At 40.0% G+C, this 24,420-nt stretch overlaps 1 protein-coding gene across 11 annotated transcripts in view; it reads left to right on the plus strand.

Moving 5' to 3' along the window:
• PPP1R12B (protein phosphatase 1 regulatory subunit 12B) overlaps positions 1–24,420 on the plus strand; it is a 223,797-nt gene that overhangs the window by 63,358 nt on the left and 136,019 nt on the right. For all 11 annotated transcript variants that reach the window (XR_007148087.1, XM_047840206.1, XM_047840196.1 and 8 more), the window contains exons 3-11: positions 115–233; positions 7,235–7,394; positions 8,673–8,817; positions 9,870–9,944; positions 12,570–12,649; positions 13,304–13,443; positions 19,440–19,552; positions 22,263–22,466; positions 23,531–23,613. Coding sequence is in view for 10 of the 11 variants with exons in the window: in XM_047840206.1 (XP_047696162.1) it covers positions 115–233; positions 7,235–7,394; positions 8,673–8,817; positions 9,870–9,944; positions 12,570–12,649; positions 13,304–13,443; positions 19,440–19,552; positions 22,263–22,466; positions 23,531–23,613 (1,119 nt within the window). In the remaining variant the exon portion in view is untranslated. The remainder of the gene's footprint in view (positions 1–114; positions 234–7,234; positions 7,395–8,672; positions 8,818–9,869; positions 9,945–12,569; positions 12,650–13,303; positions 13,444–19,439; positions 19,553–22,262; positions 22,467–23,530; positions 23,614–24,420) is intronic.

The following is a 24,420-nucleotide window of genomic DNA, read 5'->3' on the forward strand; positions in this document are numbered from 1 at the left end:
CACATCATCTGGGACCATATTTAAAACCTCAAAACAGTGGCCTCACTCATATGCATGAGTTTAAATTGATATCAGATTGACAGATAATATAGATCCTGGATCTTGTCTACACAGGTATTTCATTAACCATGGAGCCAGTGTGGGTATTGTGAATAGTGAAGGTGAAGTCCCGTCTGACCTTGCAGAAGAGCCTGCCATGAAGGATCTTCTTCTGGAACAAGTGAAGAAGCAAGGTAAAAAAACTAAGCAATTAGAGGGGGCCAGGAGAGTCTCTCAAACATTGCCACTTAGAAAACAATCCATTTGCCGTAAAGAGCTTTTCATCATCATATGATAGGAGAGGATTAGATCTGTCTGCACAGTATTAGTCATCAATTACCAGTGTTGTGTGTCCTCTTAAGAATTCACATAAGAATGGTTCAAATGCCAAAAGGATGAGCAGTCATTCCTTGTTTTTGACATATCTGAGGATGTATACCCATTGCATAGTTGGGAGTGACCTGATGATTTTGATAATACAAATTGGACTGACGAGGAGCATGAACATTTCTGAGTATACATGGTATTGGATTTTGCTAGACATTATGACATCTAAAGAAAGGATGATATATAATATAAATTTGAATATGGGCCAAATTCTGTTTATGACTTAATTTTCAGAAGAATCCATATCAGAGAATAAGCCAGAATTTTTCTGAAGGTCTCTAGGTTCTTTTAAAAAAATATATTGCAAATAGTCAGATAGCAGGGAGGACAGGTTTTAGGAAGTTTACTAGAACCATCAAGAAACTTTGTGGACCTGATTTATAGTGAATTTTAGTCTTTCCATTAAACTGCCTTACGTACAGTCTGCACTTATGCCAAAAGATTTAGCTCCAGTGGCCTTTCCTGATGTGATCCTTTAGAACAGGCAGGCCAATCCTGGCCACATCCATTTGTTTACATAACACCCAAAGCTGCATTTGCACTACCACAGAAGAGTTGAACAGACTGAATGGCTCACGAAGCTGAAAATATTCGATATCTGGCTTTTTATGGAAAATATGCCAATGCCTACCTTAAAATAATGATGTTCTAGGGCAGTAAATACTTGTTTTTACTGCCTTCCTCTGTATAATTTTTGTGCCCTTTGAATTAAAGAACTTTATACTTAGTTTACCATTCAGTCCCACTCAGCCTTATCCTAAGATTGGCATCACAGTATACAAAAACTTTTTTTTTAAACAAACTGAGATTTTAAAAATAGCTTTAAGAAACAAACTTTTCTATTTTGATTTCTGACTCTTCAGTTAAGGAATATGCTCTGTTGGAAGAGGTATTCAAATGTATGCTTAACTTTGCAGCATGACAGTTCACTCTTTCCATGGAATTCTGGTATGTTATAAATTAGATACTCCTTTCAATCCAACAAGAAGGTGTAACAGTCATAAATACATATGCATCCAACTTTGGAACACCTAAATGTATTAAATAAATACTGACAGATCTGAAGGAAAAATAGATTTATTGTATTATTGTCTATTTTGACAATAGGGGGACTTTAGTACCCCACTTTCAACAATGGATAGGTCATCCAAACAGAAAACCAACAAGGAAACATTGGACTTGAGCTATACTTTAGACCCTATGGACCTAATAGACATATACAGAACATTCCATCAATAACAGGAGGAAAACTGGAAAATTCACAAATATGTGGGGATTAAACAACATGTTACTGAACAACCAGTGGGTCAAAGAAGAAATCAAAGGAAAAATTTAAAAACATCTTGAAGGGCGCCTAGGTGGCTCAGTCAGTTGGGCTCCAACTTTGGCTCAGGTCACGATCTCATGGTTCATGAGTTCAAGCCCCATGTCAGGCTCTGTGCTAATAGCACAGAGCCTAGAGCTTGCTTCAGATTCTGTGTCTCCCTCTCTCTCTGCCCCTCCCCTGTTCGTGCTCTGTCTCTCTCTCAAAAAAATAAAAATTTAAAAAATTTTAAAAATATCTTTTTTTTTTTTTTTTTTTTTTTTTTTTAATTTTTTTTTTCAACATTTATTTATTTTTGGGACAGAGAGAGACAGAGCATGAACGGGGGAGGGGCAGAGAGAGAGGAAGACACAGAATCGGAAACAGGCTCCAGGCTCTGAGCCATCAGCCCAGAGCCCAACGCGGGGCTCAAACTCACGGACCGCGAGATCGTGACCTGGCTGAAGTCGGACGCTTAACCGACTGCGCCACCCAGGCGCCCCTAAAAATATCTTAAAACAAACAGAAATGGAAATACAACATGTTAAAACATGTTTTACATGCAACAAAAGCTTTTCTTAGAGGGAAGTTTATAGTGACAAATGCTTACATTAGGAGAAAAGAAATAATCTTAAATATACAACTCACCTTTACATCTCAGAGAACTAGAAAAAGGAAGAAACTAAGCCCAAAGTTAGCAGAAGGAAGGAAATAACAAAGAGCAGAGCAGAAATAAGTGAAACGGGGACCAGAAAAAACAATAGAAAAGATCAATGAAACTAAGAGCTGTTTTTTTGAAGAGATAAATAAAATTGACAAACCTTTAGCTAGACTAAGAAAAAAAAGACAAATAAATAAAATCAAATGAAAGAAGAGGTATTACAACTGATACCACAGAAGTGCAAAACATCCTAAGAGGCTACTGTGAACAACTATGCCAACAAATTGGATAACCTAGAAGAAATGGATAAATTCCTAGAAATATACAACCTACCAAGACTGAATCGGGAAAAAATAGAAAATCTGAACACATCGATAACAAGGAGATTGAGTCAATAATCAAACAACAAGAAAAATCTCAAAACCATGTGGTTTCTCTGGTGAATTCTACCAAACATTTAAAGAAGAATACATACCAAGCTTTCTCAAACTCTTTCAAAAAAATTGAAGAGGAAGGAACATTCTCAAATTCATTTTATGAGGACAGCTTTATCATTATATCAAAGCCAGATAAGGACAGTACAAGAAAGGGAAACTATAGGCCAATATCCCTGATGAATATAGATGCAGAAATTCTCAACAGAATATTAGTAAACCAAATTCAACAGCACAAGAAAGCTAATACACTATTAGCAAGTGGGATTTACCTCTGAAAATCAAGGATGGTTCAATATACATAAATATGATATACAACAATAGAATGAAAGGTAAAAATTGCATGATCATTTCAACAGATGCAGAAAAAGCATTTGACAAAAGACAACATTTCATGATAAAAATTTGAACAAATTGGATATAGAAAGAATGTACCTCAACATTATAAAGTCCATATATGGGGGCACCTGGGTGGCTCAGTCGGTTAAATGTCTGACTCTTGATTTTGACTCAGGTCGCGATCTCGACTCAGGTCACGATCTTGCAGTTTGTGGGATCAAGCCCCACAATGGGCTCTGCGCTGACAGCATGGAACCTGCTTGAGATCCTCTCTCTCCCTCTCTGCTCTTTCCCTGCACATGCACGCATGCTCTCTTCTCTCAAAATAAATAAATAAACTTTAAAAAATGGGCAGAGGATCAAAATCCTCAAGGAGAAAGCAGGTCTCTTTGACCTTGGCCGCAGCAACTTCTTACTCAACAGGTCTCTGGAGGCAAAGGAAACAAAAACAAAAATGAACTACTCGGACCTCATCAAAATAAAACGCTTCTGCAGAGCGAAGGGAGCAGTCAGCAAAACTAAAAGGCAACTGACAGAATGGAAGAAAGTATTTGCAAACGACATATCAGATAAAGGGTTAGTATCCAAAATTTATAAAGAACTTATCAAACTCAACACCCAAAAAACAAATAATCCAGTGAAGAAATGGGCAAAAGACATGAATAGACACTTCTCCAAAAAAGACATCCAGATAGCCAACTGACACATGATAAAATACTCAATATCACTTACCATCAGGGAAATACAAATCAAAAGCACAATGAGATACCACCTCACACCTGTCAGAATGGCTAACATTAATAACTCAGGCAACAACAGATGTTGGCGAGGATGCAGAGAAAGAGGATCTCTTTTGAACCGCTGGTGGGAATGCAAACTGGGTGCAGCTACTCTGGAAAACAATTAAAATTAAAAATAGAAAAATTAAAAATTAAAAATAGAACTACCTTACGACCCAGCAATTGCACTACGAGGTATTTATCCAAGTGATACAGGTGTGCTGTTTTGAAGGGACACATGCACCCCAATGTTTATAGCAGCACTATCAACAATAGCCAAAGTACGGAAAGAGCCCAAATGTCTATTGATGGATGAATGGATAAAGAAAATGAGGTGTATGTGTGTACACACACACACACACACACACACACACACACACACAATGGAGTATTACTTGGCAATCAGAAAGAATGAAATCTTGCCATTTGCAACTACGTGGATGGAATTAAAGGGTGTTATGCTAAGCGAAATTAGTCAGAGAAAGACAAATATCATATGACTTCACTCATATGAGGGCTTTAAGATACAAGACAGATGGGGCGCCTGGGTGGCGCAGTCGGTTAAGCGTCCGACTTCAGCCAGGTCACGATCTCACGGTCTGTGAGTTCGAGCCCCGCGTCAGGCTCTGGGCTGATGGCTCAGAGCCTGGAGCCTGTTTCCGATTCTGTGTCTCCCTCTCTCTCTGCCCCTCCCCCGTTCATGCTCTGTCTCTCTCTGTCCCAAAAATAAATAAACGTTGAAAAAAAAAAAATTAAAAAAAAAAAAAAAGATACAAGACAGAGGAACATAAGGGAAGGGAAGCAAAAATCATATAAAAACAGGGAGGGGGACAAAACATAAGAGGCTCTTAAATATGGAGAACAAACAGAGGGTTACTGGAGGGGTTGTGGGATGGGGGATGGGCTAAATGGGGAAGGGGCATTAAGGAATCTACTCCTGAAATCATCGTTGCACTATATGCTAACTAATTTGGAGGTAAGTTAAAACAATAAATTAAATAAAATTTTTAAAAATGGGCAGAGGAACTGGATAGACATTTTTTCAAAGAAGACATACAAATAGCCAACAGGTTATGAGAAAATGTTTAATAGCACTAATCATCAGGGAAATGCAAATCAAAACCACTGTGAGATATCACCTTACACCTTTTGAATGGCTATCATCAAAAAGACAAGAAATAGTGTTGGTGAGGCTGTGGAGGAAAGGGGACTCTTGTACACGTTTGGTGTGAATGTATATTAGTACAGTCACTATGGAAAACTGTATGGAATTTCCTCAAAAAATTAAAAATAGTACTGCCATATGATCCAGCAGTTCCACCTCATGGTATATATCCAAAGGAAATAAAAGTAAGATCTTAAAGAGAAACCTGTACTCCCATTTTCAATGCATCATTATTCACAATAGCCAAGATATGGAAGGAACCTAAATGTCATTCTATGGATGAATGGATAAAGATATTTTATATATATATACATATACACACACACATGTATGTATGTATGTATATATATATATAACATACATATATATGTATATATATAACATACATATATATGTGTATATATGTGTGTGTGTGTATAATGGAATATTATTCAGCCATGAGAAAGGAGGAAATATTGCTCTGTACAACATGGATAGGCCTTATGCTAAGTGAAATAAGGGCGTTATGCTAAGTGAAATAAGTCAGACAAAGAAAGAAACAAATATTGTATGATATCATAGAAATGGAGAGTGGAATAGTGGTGTCCGGGGGGCTGGGGGTGGGGATGAATGGGGAGATATTGGTCAAAGAAAGGGTACAGACTTCCGGTTATAAAATAAGTTCTGGGGATCTAATGTATAGCATGGTAACTATAATTAACAATACTCTATTATGAACTTGAAAGTTGCTAGGCGATCTTAAATGTTCCCAGCACAAAAAAGAAATGGTAATTTTGGGAGGTGGTGCGGTTGTTAACTAACTTTATTGTAGTGATCATTTTGCAGTATGTCAGTGTCAAATCAACATGTTGTAAAAATTAACTTACATAGTATTATATATCTATCGTATCTCAGTGACACTGGGAAAGAAAGAAATAAAATAAATTGCTTACCCTTTCACCCTGTCTGTCCCCCCAAATCAGACAGATAATCCTTGGATAGTTCACAGGTTCTCATTTAGGAAGTGAGTTGGAAGAGAGTAGACCAAACACAGAGAAAGCCTGCTTGTGGGTATAAAACTCTTTGGATGGGTATGTTTGTATTTGGGACATGTAATTATCTTATATAAGGGGGAATGCCCCACCCTTGTCCCTTTTCACTGGCACAGATGTTGGAGAGTTGCTGGCTAAAAGGAGGAACTTTTGGGAGTTCCTCCATAATGTTTTAAAGTGAAACAAAAGCTAAATTCCCTTGGAAGTTTAACTACACGTGACCTACTCAGCTACTCTAGATTCTATAGCTTCAGGTCAGTATATTTCCCTTGATATGGAATTGAACATTAGAGGTAGATTATTTTTTTAAAGTATATCATACCTGAAACCAAGATTTTTAAAAAAATACTTATTTATTTTGGGGGGAGTGTAAGTGGGGGAGAAGCAGAGAGAGGGGACAGACGATCCAGAGTGGGCTCTGGACTGACAGGCTGACAGCAGGTAGCCCGATTGGGGCTTGAACTTACAGACCTTGAGATCATGACCTGAGCCAAAGTCGGACGCTCAACCGACTGCCACCCAGATGCCCCATGAAACCAAGATTTTTGGTTACCAATCTTATGGTGTAGTAAGTGGAAAAGAGCAACAGACAGAGACCTAGGATATCAGAGTTCTAGTGGCAGCTCTGATGTATTTTGTGGCCTTGAGCAAAGGCACCTCACCTTTCTGTGCTTATTTCCTCATCTGTTAAATAGTGATAGTAATTTGTTATATTTACCTCAAAGGATTATTGGCCAACTAAAACGGTATAACATGTAGAAGGTCTTTGAAGTGTACAGCATTGTGCAAATATTATAATACAAAACTAATGTTCTTTTGGTCTTTATGTTCTTAAAATTGAAAACAAGTTTAAGCACGTTCCTTTAATGGAACTGCCATCACATAGTATTTAAAATGATGATTTAACCCTGGTAAAACTACTACTATGTGTATAAATGCCATTGCTCTTCTAAATAAAGAGTAAACTTGATGAATACCCAACTTGGTGACTAAACTGTTATTTGTGGTTTTATTTATGATGTGTTTAGAACCTAAGGAAAATATCCTGTCAGATTTAAATGGACCTACAGTAATGCTGGCTATCTGGTTTCTGCAGGAGTTGATCTAGAGCAGTCAAGAAAAGAAGAAGAACAACAGATGTTACAGGATGCCCGCCAGTGGCTCAACAGTGGGAAAATAGAAGACGTAAGGCAGCCTCGTTCAGGGGCCACAGCCCTCCATGTGGCGGCTGCCAAGGGCTACTCTGAGGTCCTCAGGTATGGTGCATTTACATCAATCAGGAATTTGGTAGACTGGGAGAAAACGAGCTGGGTTTTGGAAGCAGGGGGTGAATTCGGTTTTCAACTATGATGCATTTCTTTCTTTGCTGTTTTCCTCTCTGATCATGCAGTCTTTTCTTATGTTTTGCTGATATGAATCCATAGATGGTCTCCCACCCTCCTACTATCACTTTAGCTTCTCACTGACGTGCATGATATAAAACAGAGTTGAGGTAGACTGGCCTAAGAGATTACCTTACGTGACCTCTCTGGTTTATCACTACTTTCCCTGCAATCTTCACCTTTGGTGTCAGGTAATACAGGACAGAATCATTTCTGTCAGGTCATTTTGGTCCTTTTTGGACACAGATCATTTCTTTGGCTCTTTAGATGAACTTTACAGATACTGAGTGTGCAGTGTCCAGCTAGACTAGGAGAGTTTAACTTACATGAGGGATTTAGTTTCTACTCGTCTGCCTGCTCCATTTTTCCTTACATCCACACATGCTGAATGTAGCTCTTGGTGCTTACTGTTGACAGGCTTTCCCAAATCGTGGGTAGCTAATAGCACTGTCTGTGTAGTCGTGGCCAGACTCTTCCAGTGCTTCATATTCCACCCACCGTGGGGTTTCCCTGGCCTGGTTGACGTTCTCTGGAGTTCTTTGTGTCTGGAGGCCCGTGATAAAGGGAACCTCATTCAGGCCAGTGCAGTTTGGGACCTCAGGAGTCCTACCTTTCTTCCTCCTTGCACACAGATTATAGCTTTGTAGTTAGCACGAAGTCCCTGCAGATACTTTGCAGGGTTGGAAGTGTGACAGCCTACAGTAAAACGTACAGGGTCCTGGAAAGACCAACTAGAAAGGTAGTAAGTAAAGTGCCCTGAAGAGAATTGAGTTCTCACTTTACATGTTTCTTCCTTCCTGCACTAGAAGTGGAAAACACACCTTGTAACAGAATTATGTGGTTTAGCTAATATAATTAGGCTTTGGTTAATCTCAAAGGTATACACCTTTCTAAACGTTTGCATCCATGGTGCAACACGGGTGTGCCTAGGAGGTGCCATGGGACCTTTAAGAGAGGGTTGATAACTGTTCTGTATGATTGGTTTTCAGTGTAGTAACTATGAAATCTGAGCTCTGCCTTAGAGGACAGAAATAATCACAAGACCCCAGTGGTTCAGGGCCAAAATCTGAAATATCAATTAGGTGATAGTTTATGTGGCAGAAAACTATAATATAGAGGGTATAAATATCTTGTTTGGGGTTTTCTTCTTAGACTTTTAATCCAGGCTGGCTATGAACTCAATGTTCAGGATTATGATGGCTGGACTCCCCTCCATGCTGCTGCGCACTGGGGTGTAAAGGAGGCTTGCTCCATCCTGGCGGAAGCACTCTGTGATATGGATATCAGGAACAAACTGGTTAGTATGCCTGACCTTCTAAAAAGGCAGTGAGATTGGTGGCTGGGTCTCTAGAACAAAAACTTAAAGTCTCAGTTAAATGGCCAGACTCACTGTCCAGGGAAACATATGTCACAGGCAGCTATGGCTCTGCTCCCCACATCCTCCTCCCTCCCCCCTGCCTCATTATCCACACAGAGAGGTTTGCTATGTTAAATAAAACTCTACTGACCTAGCATTCTGATTCTATTTATGTTGAAGGCCCTAAAATAAACAAGAAAAAAAGATATTTGCCCTTGGCAAAAATGAGCATTGGAATTCCTAAGGCTATTGTTTGTGGTGAAGTATGAAAGGTGTTATTTTGCTTCATTTTTAATTCAAAGACTTTTAATAGCTGAGCTCTACTCACATCCAGTCACTAAAAAAACATTATAATGACAAAGATCTTTGTCTCTGGCTGAAAATAGTGTTGTTGAGCCTCATGTCAAGCAACTTTAGAAGCCTTGGAACTCCTATCCCAACAATACTGATTTTCTAGGAATCCAGAGACATGGCTTTTTATTTAGTAGATGTTCTTACCTGCCTCACATCTCTCCTGAACCCAGCTTTCTCTCAGATTGTGGGTTAGCGTCCTAAATTGTGCTGACATTTCCTAAAAAAAATACCCTTCTCTCACTTCAAGGGAGATGACATGTGCCCTGAACCTCCTTCTGAGGCTTATAAAAGCCCCTTATTGAATTTATCAGAGCAATTAAGACCATTTTAGAACAGGTACAAGGAGAAACTTCAATTGATTATTTGCCAAAAGGCAATAAAGCATTAGAGATGATGTGATGCTTTCCTCAATACTGTTTTACAAACTATAAAAACTTGTATTTAAAGGACTTGCTGTTCCTTGTTTTGTTTCTTCCTCTGTGCTAGTTGAAGGCATTGTTATAATGCAGAATAGATTTTAGGGAAGCAGCTATCAATTGGAACAAAGGCATAAAGTGAGTATTGAATAGTTTTCCCATAAAGTCACGTGATCGCTGTTTCTGTTTTCTGTTGATCATGGTACCCCTTTTCTCTGCCAGGGCCAAACACCATTTGATGTGGCTGATGAGGGTCTTGTGGAGCACTTGGAGATGCTCCAGAAGAAGCAGAACGTGGTGAGTCTTCAGTTAATGCTTTTAAAGCTTTTGTAACAGTGTAACAATGGGGGCGCCTGGGTGGTTAAGTGTCCAGCTCTTGATTTCAGCTCAGGTCATGATCTCGTGGCTTATGGGTTCGAGCCCCAAGTCGGGCTCTGTGCTGACAGTGTGGAGCCTGCTTGGGATTCTCTCTCCCCTTCTCCCAGCCCCTCTCCCACTGGCGCTTGCTCACTCACTCCCTCTCTCTCTCTGAAAAATAAATAAATAAACATGTATTTCTAAAGCTTTTATAACAATGCAGTCCACTGCAGATATCTCAATCACTTGTTTTAGCTGTCTGCTGAGAGCTGAAATGGACATATCTGCATTTCAGAGATGATCCTTATTCCCTTCAGGGACTAGCAATAGTCTGTTAGAAGATATTCCAAAAACCATTGTTGTTAAAGTTTACTCATCATAAGATAGCCTTCAAGCAGCTGAAAGTCAAAAATGACAAGAACAGGGGCGCCTGGGTGGCTCAGTTGGTTAAGCATCTGACTTCAGCTCAGGTCATGATCTCATGATTCATGAGTTCGAGCCCCACATCAGGCTCTGTGCTGTTAGTGCAGAACCCACTTTGGACTTTCTGTCCCTCTTTCTTTCTGCACCCTCCACCCCTGCTCCTGTTTTCCCCCTCTCTCTCAAAAATAAACAAACATCAATAAAATAAAATAAAATCTATTTTTAAAAAGATGACAAGAACAATAAGCTAATAATTACCCTTGAGTTCTAGAAAGTGAATGTGGTATGTTCAAATCAGTTTTTTCCAAATAGGGAGTACCAGGGTAGAGGACATCTCATTAACTTTTTTCTCCCCTATTGACTGGAAGGACATCTTTATTTAAAGTAAATTCACTACAGAAAGGAATATAATTCTTTCTGTAAAAGCAAACAAGGCCACAAAACTAAAACTGCCTTTTGGCATTGGACAGTACTTGGTCAATGACTCATACTTATTCAGCATTCATCAGATATCCAGAATACAATCCACTTCTCCCTTCTCATTCTAAATCTTTTATTGTTTGGCTGCACGTACCATTCTGTTGCTTAGTGCTACATAGGAGACCGGTACCCATGTATAGACTGCAGAATGAGAAAACCCACCCAATATAAAGACAAACTGTAAATAATTTACATTTTCTACCCATAAGTGGGATGAATAATTTGGGCAAGGAGAATAAAGATCAGTTATTGATGATCAGGGTTGATGTTTGAACAGAGTGGGACAGAAAAAAATCACTAGCTTTCCTTCGCATGATTGTGGCTCAGGGCATGTGAACTCAAGTTTAGCACCAGTAAGAGAAACATAGAGCAGCTCTGAAAGAAAGAACTCTATAGTTCACCGATGGGACAGACCAGCCATGTCTCACCTCACCCATGTTCACCACATCTGCACCAGTAGAGTGAAAATCCTCGTTACCTCAAGGCTTAGTTGGAAAATTGCATATGTACAGCTCAGACAAACACAACTTCCACTTCGTTTTGTTTTCTTTAGTGAGCAACTGGAATCGAAACTAGAACTTAGGACTTTGCAAACACAGTATTGGTGCTGTTGTTTAGCAGCAGCAACCTTCCTAAGATGTATACTTTGCATAGTTTGGTGGTGGTGGTTTTTTTTTTAAGTCCATTTATTTATTTTGAGAGAGTAAGAGAGCATGAGCAGGGGAGAGGCAGAGAGAGAGAGAGAAAGAATCCCAAACAAGCTCTGTGCTGTCAGTGCAGACCCTGACTTGGGGCTTGATCTCTGAGATCATGACCTGAGCCAAAACCAAGAGTTGGATGCTCAACCAAATGAGCCACCCGGTGCCCCTGGTTTTTGTTGTTTTTTTTTAAACTTTTTATTCTGAAATAATTTTTAGACTCACATAGAAGTTGCAAAAATAATATAGAGAGTTTCTGTGTACCCTTTACCCAGCATGGTTTGGTTTTTGAACGTAAATAATGTTTTCACTGAATAACATTTCTATGTTGGGAATGGTGCTTATCTTTGCTCCATGCCTAACTTTGGGGTCCAGGGATATAAACACTTGTTGTGCAGAGCATGTATCTAAGGACCAGATGATTTATTCTAAGGGCTTATTTCCCCGTTAGTACTATTGCCGACCTAATTCAGTATGTGGTCATAAAGAATTCTTTCAGAGTTCCTTCCTTTTTTTTTTTTTTTTTTCCTAGTCTACTAGAAGCCAGGCTTTCTTTCTTTTTTTTTTTGTTTTAAGTTTATTTATTTATTTTTATTAATCTCTATACCCAACGTGAGGCTCGAAGTCATGACCCCCAGATCAAGAGTCACATGCTCTTCCGACTGAGCCATCCAGGCGCCCCTAGAAGCCAGGCTTTTTTTGAAGATTGGGTTTGGATATTTCATATGGGCAGTTTTATTGAACCTCTAACCCCATGCTTTTTCTCCTACCTTGGATGAAGATTGTTCTCTGTCATTGTCTTCTAAAGAGACCCAACTGATGTGTTTCTCTTTTTCTCAGTTCTTTCTTTTTGGTTTTGGTCCTGTCTTCTTCAGAATGACAGTACCATTTTGAGTTCTCATTGTTGCTAATTTTTACCAGTAGTTAACTTCCCTCCTTTTCTCTCTGTTTTCTCAATTTCAAGCTTCGAAGTGAAAAAGAGACACGGAATAAGCTCATTGAGTCAGACCTGAACAGCAAGTTGCAGAGTGGACTCTTTAAGAAGTAAGACATTTGGAGCTTGCGAAATGTGATGAGCTCTGCTGTGTGTGGGTGCTATGTGTGCGTGACATACTTAGCTTGAGAATTTATATAGTAAAGAAACTGTGTTTGAATCTTTGAGGGGCAAGGAGGTGGCACTGAGATATGGGGAAACACTGAGGATGGATGAATGTGCTTTACATTTAGAAATTAATCGAGACTGTGTGCAACATTTTCCCCCCTGGCTTAGGGGTTTCTAGTCCTCATTGCATCCCTAACTATATGTTCTGTGAACTCAGGGACCATGTGTGTTTTGTTCACCACCATTCCAGGGCCTGGAATGATTTCTGGCATGTAATAAGCACTCAGTAAACATTTATTAAATGGCTTTTAAAACATATTTGCTTGCTTCATCACCATCGAGATTCATAGCCTTCCTTTTTCCTGTGTGTTGAACAGGTGAAATCTGCTTAAGTCATACTCTGAAGTTAAATACTAAACCTTAGTCTGCAAAAACCCAAAGATCCAAAAAAATTTAGAATTGAGAAGGATTTGATGTATTTCTATTACCCCTTCTACACAGAGGTTTATAGACTTGTTCTCTTTATGCTTGATTATCAGTGAACTTGAATAGTTTGCCATTTCTGAATTGCACTCAAATCATCTTCTTTAATTTAGCAAAGAGAAGATGCTCTATGAAGAAGAGATACCCAAGTCCCAAGAAATGGAGGAAGAAAGCAAAGAGTCCAGCAGCTCCAGCTCAGAGGAGGAGGAAGGTGAAGATGAAGCTTCTGAGTCAGAAACCGAGAAGGAGGCAGGTAATGCAAAGATCCTGTTTCCATAATGCAAGGAGATCACTGCTTATCACAGCTAGGAGACCTCAGAGGGCTCCAAAAAGAGCTTTAAGTTTAGTTTTCAAAGATAAGATATCCAATTTTGAGTAAAAGCTCGGTTGTAAAAGCTGTGAGCTATGTTAGAAATATGTGTACGAGTTTCTATGTAGCCATATGATAAGGTGCACAAAAAATTCTTGTGTATGTAAAGGAACCATGTGTCTGACCTCGGGTTGGTGGGATTGAGAGACCAGGTTCCAAACCTCACTATGCTAAGAGACTGAGGAGATGAGGTCTTGCAGAGGCACATTTGGTCAAGTCTCTTTAACCAACTGGTGAAAATTTGCATTTAGTTTTCAGGTTCATCTGATTCCCTAAACAGAATCCCAAGGTCTTTTTATTTTTCCTTCTGATTATGTGAAGCTCCTTCAATTCCTGAGCTGGGGATTCAAGAAGGAACAAAATCATATTTACCTTTATGACTCTTACTATATATGCTTCATGTGGTACTTCTTGAGTTTATCATATGGCAAGACAGGACCCCCAACAGTGAGAGGGAGCTGCTAAACATGGTCAGATCAGCATGCTATAAAATCACCCATAGGTTTTGATATACAGTCAGGCAAACGCTGAGGAGATAAATACTGGGTTTTACTCAATAGAGGTTCAAAAGCAACACAATAGCTCTCATGGATAATTGGAAGTTCATGATAACTAAGATTTTACCGTACTTGTGTCCTGAGCTCACTGGCTTGTATTGGTAGTATTAGTATTAGCTCATCGAATGTCACCAAAGGCCATTAGAGACCATTGACTGTGCAGAGAAGATAAGCACTAGCTAAGTTGGTAGCATGGGAGACGACCTTTTACTCATGGAGCCTTGAATTTCTGTTATTAAGTAGGCACAGCATACTCTGGAAATGCTGGTGTAGTACCTATCAAAATTTGTAAGTACTCATCTTTTTTATGTTTTTACTGTTTTTTGAGTACTTACATGTCTTAGGCTTCAGGTATTACTATCTGGTCTTGCTCTGTGCTAGATCACTTTGTTGGCTACCAAGCTATTAGAAGAATGGGAGGGAGCTACCTGAACTACTATCATTGTTTTGTGGTATGTACCCATGCCTCAGGTCTCTGGTGCCCTGCAGCCCATCTCTACATTGCTCGTTGGAGTCAAACACCCACAGCACCCTTTGGCAGGGGTGATGCTACACCCCTGTCCAGAAACTGTCTACGATCACCTTCCTCACCCATGGCTTTGCCTGTGGAGTAATCCCAAACCCCGTCGCCTGACCTTTAAGATCTTTCATAATCCATCTCCAGCCCACCTTTCCAGTGCTTTCCAGGGCCTAGGCAGCATCATCAACTAGCCACGCTGGATTGTTTGGTTTTCCCAAACATGCCCTGAGCTTTCCTATCCCTGGACATTTATTTGTGTCTTCGAATTCATTTCTGGCCGTCAAGTGCTTATTGAGTGATTTCTGTGAGAAACCATGGGATTTACCACACTGAAGAAGCCTTTCTTTAGTTTTCCTATATAAGAAGCTGAAAAGGAACGGACCACTTCACTGTTCTCCCACCCCATGATAATCGCTCCCCTGTTTGTATCCCTCTAACACTTTTTACTTATCTGTGTTGTAGCACTCCTCATCTCGGCTGGGAACTCTAGTTTATCATTTACTCGTAACTAGGTCTCTGTGAGATGCCAGGCACAGGACAAGCATTCACATTCATTAAATGCTTTTGTTGAACACATCTAGGAGATACAGGGGAATAGGAAGGCAGATACATGAATCAAATACATGCCACATGACAGAGATAAGTGTAGTCAGTGGTATTCACTAGTAAGAAAGATTGTATTTAGGCGCCTGAGTGGCTCAGTGGGTTAAGGGTCTGATTTCGGCTCAGGTCATGATCTCATGGTTTGTGAGTTCGAGCCCCACATCAGGCTCTCTGCTGTCAGCACAAAGCCCGCTTTGAATCCTCTGTCTCCGTCTCTCTCTCTGCCCCTTCTCCTCCTGCTCCTGTTCTTTCTCCTTCTCTCTCAAAAATAAATAAACATTTCAATTAAAAAAAGAAAGATTGTACTCAGTTTGGGGGATTATAACGACACTTTACATTTGTGTAGTGCTTTTTTACTCTGCAATGCACTTACAACCACATATTTTGAGATACATATCATCATCACTGTATTATCATGGGAAATTGACCCTGTAGGAGGTTAGGCAGATTGGGTCTCATACCTGGCAAGTGGCATGCCTAAGATCCTAACGTTGGTCTGGGACTCCTCAGAGTAGCAGGGGAAGAATGAAATATAGAAATTATTTGCCTAAAATGAGAAAGAATGAAATCATGCAGCAATGTGGATGGAACTGGAAGGTGTTATGCTGAGTGAAATAAGTCAGTCAGAGAAAGACAGATATCATATGTTTTCACTCATATGTGGATCTTGAGAAACTGAACAGAAGACCATGGGGGAAGGGAAGGGGGAAATAGTTACAAACAGAGAGGGAGGGAGGCAAACCACGAGAGACTCTTAAATGCAGAAAACAAACTGAGGGTGGATGGGGTTTAGGGGAGAGGAGAAAATGTGTGATGGGCATTGAGGAGGGCACTTGTTGGGATGAGTTCTGGGTGTTGTATGCAAGCCAATTTGACAATAAGGTATATTCATAAAAAAAAAAAAAAGAAATTATCTGCCTAAAAAGTGACAGCTAAAGCTGTAGAAAAGATGAGATTTCCCACGGGAGAGATTGTAGAGAAAAGATGTTACAAAAAAGAATGGTATGTTTAGGAAGTAAAGGAGGCAAAGAAGGTATGGTCAGAAAGGTTGAGGAAAACCAGAGTATGTATTTCTGCATCAGAAAAGCCAGGGTAGGAGTGGGAAGGGAGAGATCAAGAAAGAGACAGCAATTAGGGAGTCACCGGTAATCTGAGCAGTTTCAGGAGCCTGACGTAGGCAGAAGCCAGATGGTTGCAGCAAGCCACCGTGCTCATTTCTGCCATTTGAAGTTTTACTCATGTCTCAAAGCCCAGCTCAAATCAACTTCCTTTATGAAGCCTTATCATCACAGATACAAGTGTTTCTTCCCTCCTCTGACTGGTAGCTATTCGTTTGAATCTCTTTTTTATTACTTACACTAAGAGTGTTATTTCCATTTATTTATTTCTCATCTCCTCTGTTCTTCCCCTACCAACCAGTTTCAGAAGCACTGAAATGTATTGTGTGTCTTGTTTATCTTTCTGTCTTCCATAAAGCCTGGCACAGGGCCTTCCTTTTACATGCTGGGGTGCTCAATAAATATATATATATATGTTGGAAGAATTTGGGGAACTGGATTATGTCTAAACCTTTCCAAATGATGCCTGACACATTATGTATGTACTGAACAGGTATTTGTTGAATGCATTTATCCTGGATTTGGTTTTGCATTTATCCTGTTTTTAAAGGTTCATAGATACAACCTCATAAAATGACAGTTTTCATATGTCTTACATATAAATGTATTTGTAAAGAATACTAATTCTAGGGGCGCCTGGGTGGCGCAGTCGGTTAAGCGTCCGACATCAGCCAGGTCATGATCTTGCGGTCCGTGAGTTCGAGCCCCGCGTCCGGCTCTGGGCTGACTGCTCAGAGCCTGGAGCCTGTTTGCGATTCTGTGTCTCCCTCTCTCTCTGTCCCTCCCCCGTTCATGCTCTGTCTCTCTCTGTCCCAAAAATAAATAAATGTTGAAAAAAAAAAATTAAAAAAAAAAAAAAAAAAGAATACTAATTCTATTTTGAGGTAAATGTAAGCTGTTTGATTTGGATTTCTATTTTCCTCTTTTATTTATTTGGCTTAAACATTTGGTATATTAGTTATCTATTGCTGAATAACAAGCCATCCTCAAATTTAGTGGTACTTAAAACAACCATTTTTATGGACCCAATTCTAGGAGTTGGCAATTTGGGAAGGGCTTCACTAGGATGGCTGTTCTCTCCCCCATGTAATAATACTGGACTTAGTTATGTGTTGGTGGTCAGTTGGTAAGTCAGCTAGGGGATGGCTGGTCCTGGATAGCCTTGCTCACCTTTCTGGTGTTTGGTTAGGATGTTTGAAGCAAGTGTTTCTCTTATCATCGGGGAGACTAGCCACTGCTTCTTCATATATCAGTTGGATTCCACAAGTAGAAAGAGCAAGACTCAGTGTACAAGCACTTTCCAAGCCTCTGCTTATGTCACATTTGCTAACGTCCCAGTGGCCATAGAAAGTCACATTGCCAAGCCCAGGGTCAATTTGAGAGGTCACTACACAGGGTTATAGATTCATTGGGAGTTTCTTACTGTAATGGTCTGTTGCATTTGGCTAGGAAGGTGTATATCCTGGGGATAGAGATTCTCAGGTAATACTTAAAGAATGCCTTGAATATTCACAATGACCACAAAAAAAAATGATAGCATTAATAACTAGGGACTCATTATGGCCAGACATTGAGCTGTGCAGTTTAAACACATCGTCTCTAGTCTTTTTTTTTAAATGTTTATTTATTTTTGAGAGACAGAGCATGAGTGGGAGGAGGGGCAGAGAGAGAGGGAGACACAGAATCCGAAGCAGGCTCCAGGCTGTCAGCGCAAAGCCCGATGTGGGGCTCGAACTCACGAGCCGCGAGATCATGATGTGAGCTGAAGTCAGACGCTCAACAGACTGAGCCACCCAGCCACTCCTTGTCTCTAGTCTTTATAGCAACTTATTGGCAAGAATTAAATTCCTGATTAGCCAGTGAGGAAAATAGAGGTTCAGGTATGTTAAGTAATTTGCCCAGTGTCACACAGCTGGGATGTGACTTAAAATTGTCACATAATTCGGGGTTCCTGGGTGGCTCAGTTGGTTAAGCATCTGACTTTGGCTCAGGTCATGATCTCGCAGTTCACGGGTTCAAGCCCCGTGTCAGGCTTTGTGCTGACAGCTCAGAGCCTGGAGCCTGCTTCGGATTCTGTGTCTCCCTCTCTCTCTGCCCCTCCCCCATTCATGCTCTGTCTCTGTCTCTCAAAAATAAATAAAAGTTAAAAAGAAAATTTAAAAATTGTCACGTAATTCATAGGTGGGTTACTCTGGGACTCTGTTTCCAGAGTACATAGATCAGAAGACCCCAGCACACCTACTAGGTGCAGGCTCTGTACTGGTTATCTGATATATAACAGTGAATGAGACAGACAAGATTTCCACTTGATGGCCCTATAAGACGAAGTATTCCTGTTTGTTAAGAGGGTTCACTTACTATAGTTCTATGGTTTACCTTATAATATCTTCTGTAATCCTTTCTCCCTTTATTTCCTATTGTAATTCCAAGAATATTCATTACTTTAATTAGGCCTGCTTAAATTAGTCTTGCTTAGACTTAAATTTACTGACCAACAGATGTATTTTGATTTCAGAGTCATTACTCATAGCATTTCTTTCTCCTGCCAATTGGTATTTGTCTTCCAGCTTTCTCTATGGCATCTTTCCTTGTTGTTTCCTCCCTCAGAGGGTTTACTCTGAACTCATAAAGCCCTGTTTAATCTGACTCAACCAATTTAGCTCCTAACTTATATATGAGCTTGTGTTGTTGCTATTATTATTATGCATCTTATCCCTTTTCTTGATTGTAATTACCTAGAAAGCAAGATCTTATCTGGTTTTTCCTGCCCAACTTCCCAAAACAGAGTTTATTCTTAGTATGTACATACTGATGAGTTTTATGTATGATACACAATATGGAGAAAGTTTTCAGTTATATATCAAGGAATTAGAGCCTACCAAGAAAGGAATACCATTGAGTTTATTTCCTTTTGGCAATAGTTGCTGGAGATTTCATTTTCGTTTGAGTCCAAGCATTACATAGCCCTAATAATCTGTTTTGATAATAGGTAAACCTTTTCTGTTAGCAGAAAAGTGCATACATATACACAGATAAGATTTTCATACTTGCACTTCTTGCTTCTCTTGTCTTAAATAATAGATAAAAAACCAGAAACCATTGACAACCATTCCAACTCTGAAAGCAAGAGTATTATTACGGAACAGATACCAGCACCAGCTCAGAATACCTTCTCTGCCTCTTCAGCCAGGAGAGTGAGTATTTTGGAATTAATTTGAATATTATATTTCCCCTACTATCCTAACATACAGTTTGAAAGGTCTTAGAGATACATTCTTGCAAGATAATTCAGATAGATTCTTGCCTGTCTTAGTCCGCTTAGTTTGCTATAACAAAATACCACCAAACGGGTGCCTTTAAACAATAGAAATCTATTTCTCACAATTCTGGAGTCTAGGATGTTCAAGATCACGGTGCTAGCTGACTCAGTTCCTAGTAAGGACTCTCTTCCCAGTTTGCGGACAGACTCCTTGTCTCCAAATATAGTCACGTTGGGGATTAGGGCTTCAGGGTATGGAATTGGAGGGTGGGCACATATAATTGCATTTATAACATTGCTCACAAAAATCACAAATCCATCACCAAACAAATTTGGCTACAATGTGTTTAGATAACATAGGATATAGTAATCTGTACCAAAGACATTTTGTCAATTGCCTATTTTCTTCATATCTAAGGCTAAGGTAAATATATGTAAATCTCAGACTAGGCTAGGAAAATACCTAGCATTCAGTATTAATTGACTTGAGGACTTCTATCCTTTCTTATTTCTTGTTTAAAATTTTATTTTAATAAGTAAAGTCTTTATGATGAGTAGTGAGCAGAGGTAGAAAGAACTTGTTGAAATACCAGAGACATCTCCTCCTGCTACTCGGCCCAGGCCTCTGAGATGCTTCTAATCAGTGAGACGGACTTGAATAATGACTCTGCTTTACAAAGTAAACAGTTAGTTTTGAGGTTAAGAATTGATCTGAGTTCTTGGGAAGAAAGCTGATGAAAAAACTCTGGTTTTATAGATACTAACTGACTGATCTTCTTAGTACCTCATGAATTGAAAAGACAGGATTGTGATATCATTGTGGAGATGAGGAAACAAAGGTCTGGTTACTTATTATTCCTAAGAGCATCGTTGTGAATCCGTAGAGATGTTTCAGATAGAACACAGCCCTCACTCATCATCCGGTCATTTAGCTGTACCTCGCATACTCCCACTGCTTCTAGGTGTGACTAGACTTCTTATTTTTTTAAAAAGAAAATTACTCAATTGGGGCACCTGGGTGGCTCAGTTGGTCGAGCGTCCAACTTTGGCTCGGGTCATGACCTCATGGTTTGTGAGTTTGAGCCCTGCTTCGGGCTTGTTTCTGTCAGCACAGAGCCCACTTCAGATCCTCTGTCCATTTCTCTCTCTGCCCTTCCCTCCCTCTCTCCCTCTGTCTCTGTCTCTGTCTCTGTCTCTGTCTCTCTCAAAAATAAACATTTAAAAAATAAATAAAATAAAAATACTAAGTAAAAAAAAATACATGAGCACCTGGCTGGCTCAGTCGGTAGAGCATGTGACTCATGACTTCAGGGTCATGTGTTCAAGCCCCACATTGGGCATACAGCCTACTTAAATATATACATACACACACACACACACACACACACACACACACACACAGAGGGAGAAGGAGAGGGAGAGAGAGACACAGATGTATTCCACTTGGCTAAAATAATGCTGGGAAAAACATTTTTCCTCTCAGAATCAGGGTGACTTGTAAAGAGTTGACATGATTGAGCCTCTAAAGTTGGAAGTACATAAATACGTACATTCAGGTGACTAATTAAAAAGAGAAAATCTGAGTGTGAGCTGGAGGTGAGTGATTTAATGGTTCCATTGCATTTTCGCTACTCCAGGCAGTAAAGGTGGCCTGATAGCCGGAGAAAGACCACAGCCATCTTACGGAGGGGTCCCCCGATCCCAGGAAAGGACTACTTTCCTGCTCTAAAGACCAGTTGTTCCCCGACTGGTCTTTGGGCTAACACTAAGTCTGTGATGTTTTCTGTGGTTTATGGTGGTAAAATGAGGTAATTAAAGACGCTGTAAGCTTTCCAGAAAGCTTTCTTTTCTGATGTTAAAATGTTTTTCTTTTTTTAATGAAATGATGGTGATGGAAATGGTAATGATGTTTTTGAAAGATGTTCTCCTGGCAATAATCTAAAAGATGGCAACTCTGTGACTTCTACCATTTTTTTTTTCTTTTTTAATTTGGCTGCTCAGTGAAATCTGAAACACATGGCCAAGATCAAATAAACTATTTTCTTGAAATAAACAATTAGAATTTGAGTGGAGTGGCTTTTAGTATTTTTATTAGTATTCACTTACATCAATTTCCCACGGTCTTATCACAGTACCTTAAATCATATTTATACGTTGGCTCCTCTGTGTTTTCCAGTCTCCACACATTATAAGAAGGAATTAAGCTCATTAACACCATTTTATAGATGAGCATGTTGAGACCTAGAAAAGTAAAATGTCCTATATTCAGTTACCCAGTGAATCAAGCAAGAGTAGAGGCTTTTACTAGAATGTGGATCTCCTGGTGTTCTAGGTCAGCATTCATTGCTAAGAGAGCAAATAGTGTTTAATTTCTCAGAGAGCAACTCTGTCTGTGTTACAAATCTAAGGCTATTTCTGGCTCGGGGAGAAAGGGAGCCTTGAGAGGTTATTGGCGTCTGCCAGGTGAGGAAGGCGACACTGGCCGAAAGCCTGCCATGTATTTGTCCTCCTTGGACTGAACTTAGTTAAGTGTGGGGAAAGGCAAATAGACTGAAAAGAATCATCAAGACCTTTTTCCCCCTTCTCTTCTTTTCTTTTCTTCTCTTTTCTTTTCTTTTTTCTTTTCTTTGCTTCTTCCCTCATAGTTCTCCTCCAGCCTTTTTAACAAGCCGGAAGAGCCCAAAGATGAATCTCCTTCTTCGTGGAGACTGGGACTCAGAAAAACTGGCAGCCACAACATGCTGAGTGAGGTGGCCAATTCCAGGGAAGCTCTAAGGGACCGAGGCTCTTCTGTCTACCGGTCATCATCAAGCCCTCGGATTTCTGCTCTGCTGGACAACAAAGATAAGGTGCCGTTTAGGTGGGGTATGGGAGAACTCCAGGGCAGTTCCCTTCTGTGAAAATTCAGTCGTAGGAACGCATGAAAGTGTTTTCTGGTCCCTAATTTGATTCTGGAAGTACAGAGTCTTTAGAAGGAGATGGCACGATGGTAGTTTAATCCAGTGGCTATTTTTTTGCTATTACCCAGCCAATAAAAGGAAAAAATGCTTTACCTTTTGGCACACCTTATGTTCATTCTTCCTTACCCTCCTTACCTAGGGTAAAAAAAATTAGAAACATAAAAATTTGGGTATGGCCTAAAAGGCTCCCTTAAGCCAATACCAGTGATATATTCTTTCAGTGTTTAAAAGCAAAGTTCTTTAGCTGGCCTTTCAATCCTAATGAAGCTCAGGCAAATTAGCACTTAAAGAAAAATGTTTAAATGTCTCATCCTTTTCATTACTAGATATATGATCAGGCTAACTTCACAAACAGCTCATCTACATAATCATCCACCATCAGTGCATTTTTATTTCGTACCTTTTGGTTCCAGATTTTCTAGGGCTCACTTGATGCTCTTCTCTGGGGTCAGGTCTTCTTGTAATCCGAGTCCCTTTGCTCGATATTGTGTTTCTGGAGACTCCTCCAGGGGGTGAGGCGTATTGGTTGGGTTAATTCCGCAGCATATTTGTTGTATGTGAAGCTGCGTTTCCACGAGAAGATAGACTGGGGAAGAAATAAGACTTATTTCATCAAGAACTTGAGAGGGGAGCTTTCTGTCTGTGGCTTTTCAAAGGCTCTGTCTCTCTTGGCAAGGCTGCTGCTGTGTGTAATTTGTGCTGCTGTTTTCCTTATTTGACCATCCTGGCTTTTCCCACTAGAATTATTTCCCTACATATTGGTTTTTAATGGAGGAAAAGTAGGAATTAGCCTTTGAAAGCTAACCTTTTGTAATACCACTCAAACCGGAATTGGTATTGGATATAGAAATAAGATTATATATGTATATTAAGTTCTGCTTTTTACCCAAAATGTTACACTGCATCAGTATTGTGTTGTACCTCCTCTGTGCTTTACTTGTTTTATTTTACAGGAGAGAGAAAACAAGAGCTATTTTAGTTCACTAGCACCCCGGAGGCTCAGCAACACAAGTGACGTCGAAGAAAAGGAGAACAGGTAATCCTGATACAGGCCCAAAGATGGTCCTCTTGAGCTTTGCTAGGCATGGTGATGTCTTGGCCATCACTCTGCTGCTGTCTTTCCACAGGTGCCCTTAGCACATCATGAATTGTTTTTCCCTTCTGCTTAGCACACCTCCCAGCCTTTACTCACTTGCCTTGCCAGTTCTCCGCCCTTCGGGCTCTCACTTCAGCTTAGATATTATTGTCTTTAGGAAGTCTTCCCTGACCCTGCCGAGGGTGAATTCATTCTGGTACACCAGCAGGCTCTGGAAAGGTAGGGTTATGTCTGTCTAGTTTCGCAAGGACCCCCTAGCGCCTGGTACATGACCTGTTCCATAGTAAACACCAGAAATATTGTTATTTAATTAGTGATCAACTTCTAATTTGTACGTAGATAAGATTTCAAGTCTTCCTCATTGGTTAAAATGAATGTGAGGATTTTGAAGTACTGCTGCCTCTCGGAGCAGAGCCTGACCTAGAACCTTGCGTTTCGAGGTGGGGTCCTCCCCACCAGCAGCACTGATGTCACCTGGAAGCACGTTAGTAATGCAGAATCTCAGGTCCCACCTCAGACCTGCTGAATCAGAATCTGCATTTTAACAAAATTCTCTGGGTGATTCACATGCACATTAAAGTTTGAGAAGAACTATTCTGGAGAGCTTTGTGAAAGATGGAGACCCACAGCTTTTGTAGCCACAGCCCTGAGGGAACAATTATGGATTAGAAATCCTACTGTAGTCCTTTCCTGGATGGCTTATTATTGTAACACTAAATAGGCTTCCAGCAATTTCTTCCGTTTCCT

Source organism: Prionailurus viverrinus, chromosome F1, assembly GCF_022837055.1.
Source record: "Prionailurus viverrinus isolate Anna chromosome F1, UM_Priviv_1.0, whole genome shotgun sequence".
Lineage (NCBI taxonomy): Eukaryota > Metazoa > Chordata > Mammalia > Carnivora > Felidae > Prionailurus > Prionailurus viverrinus.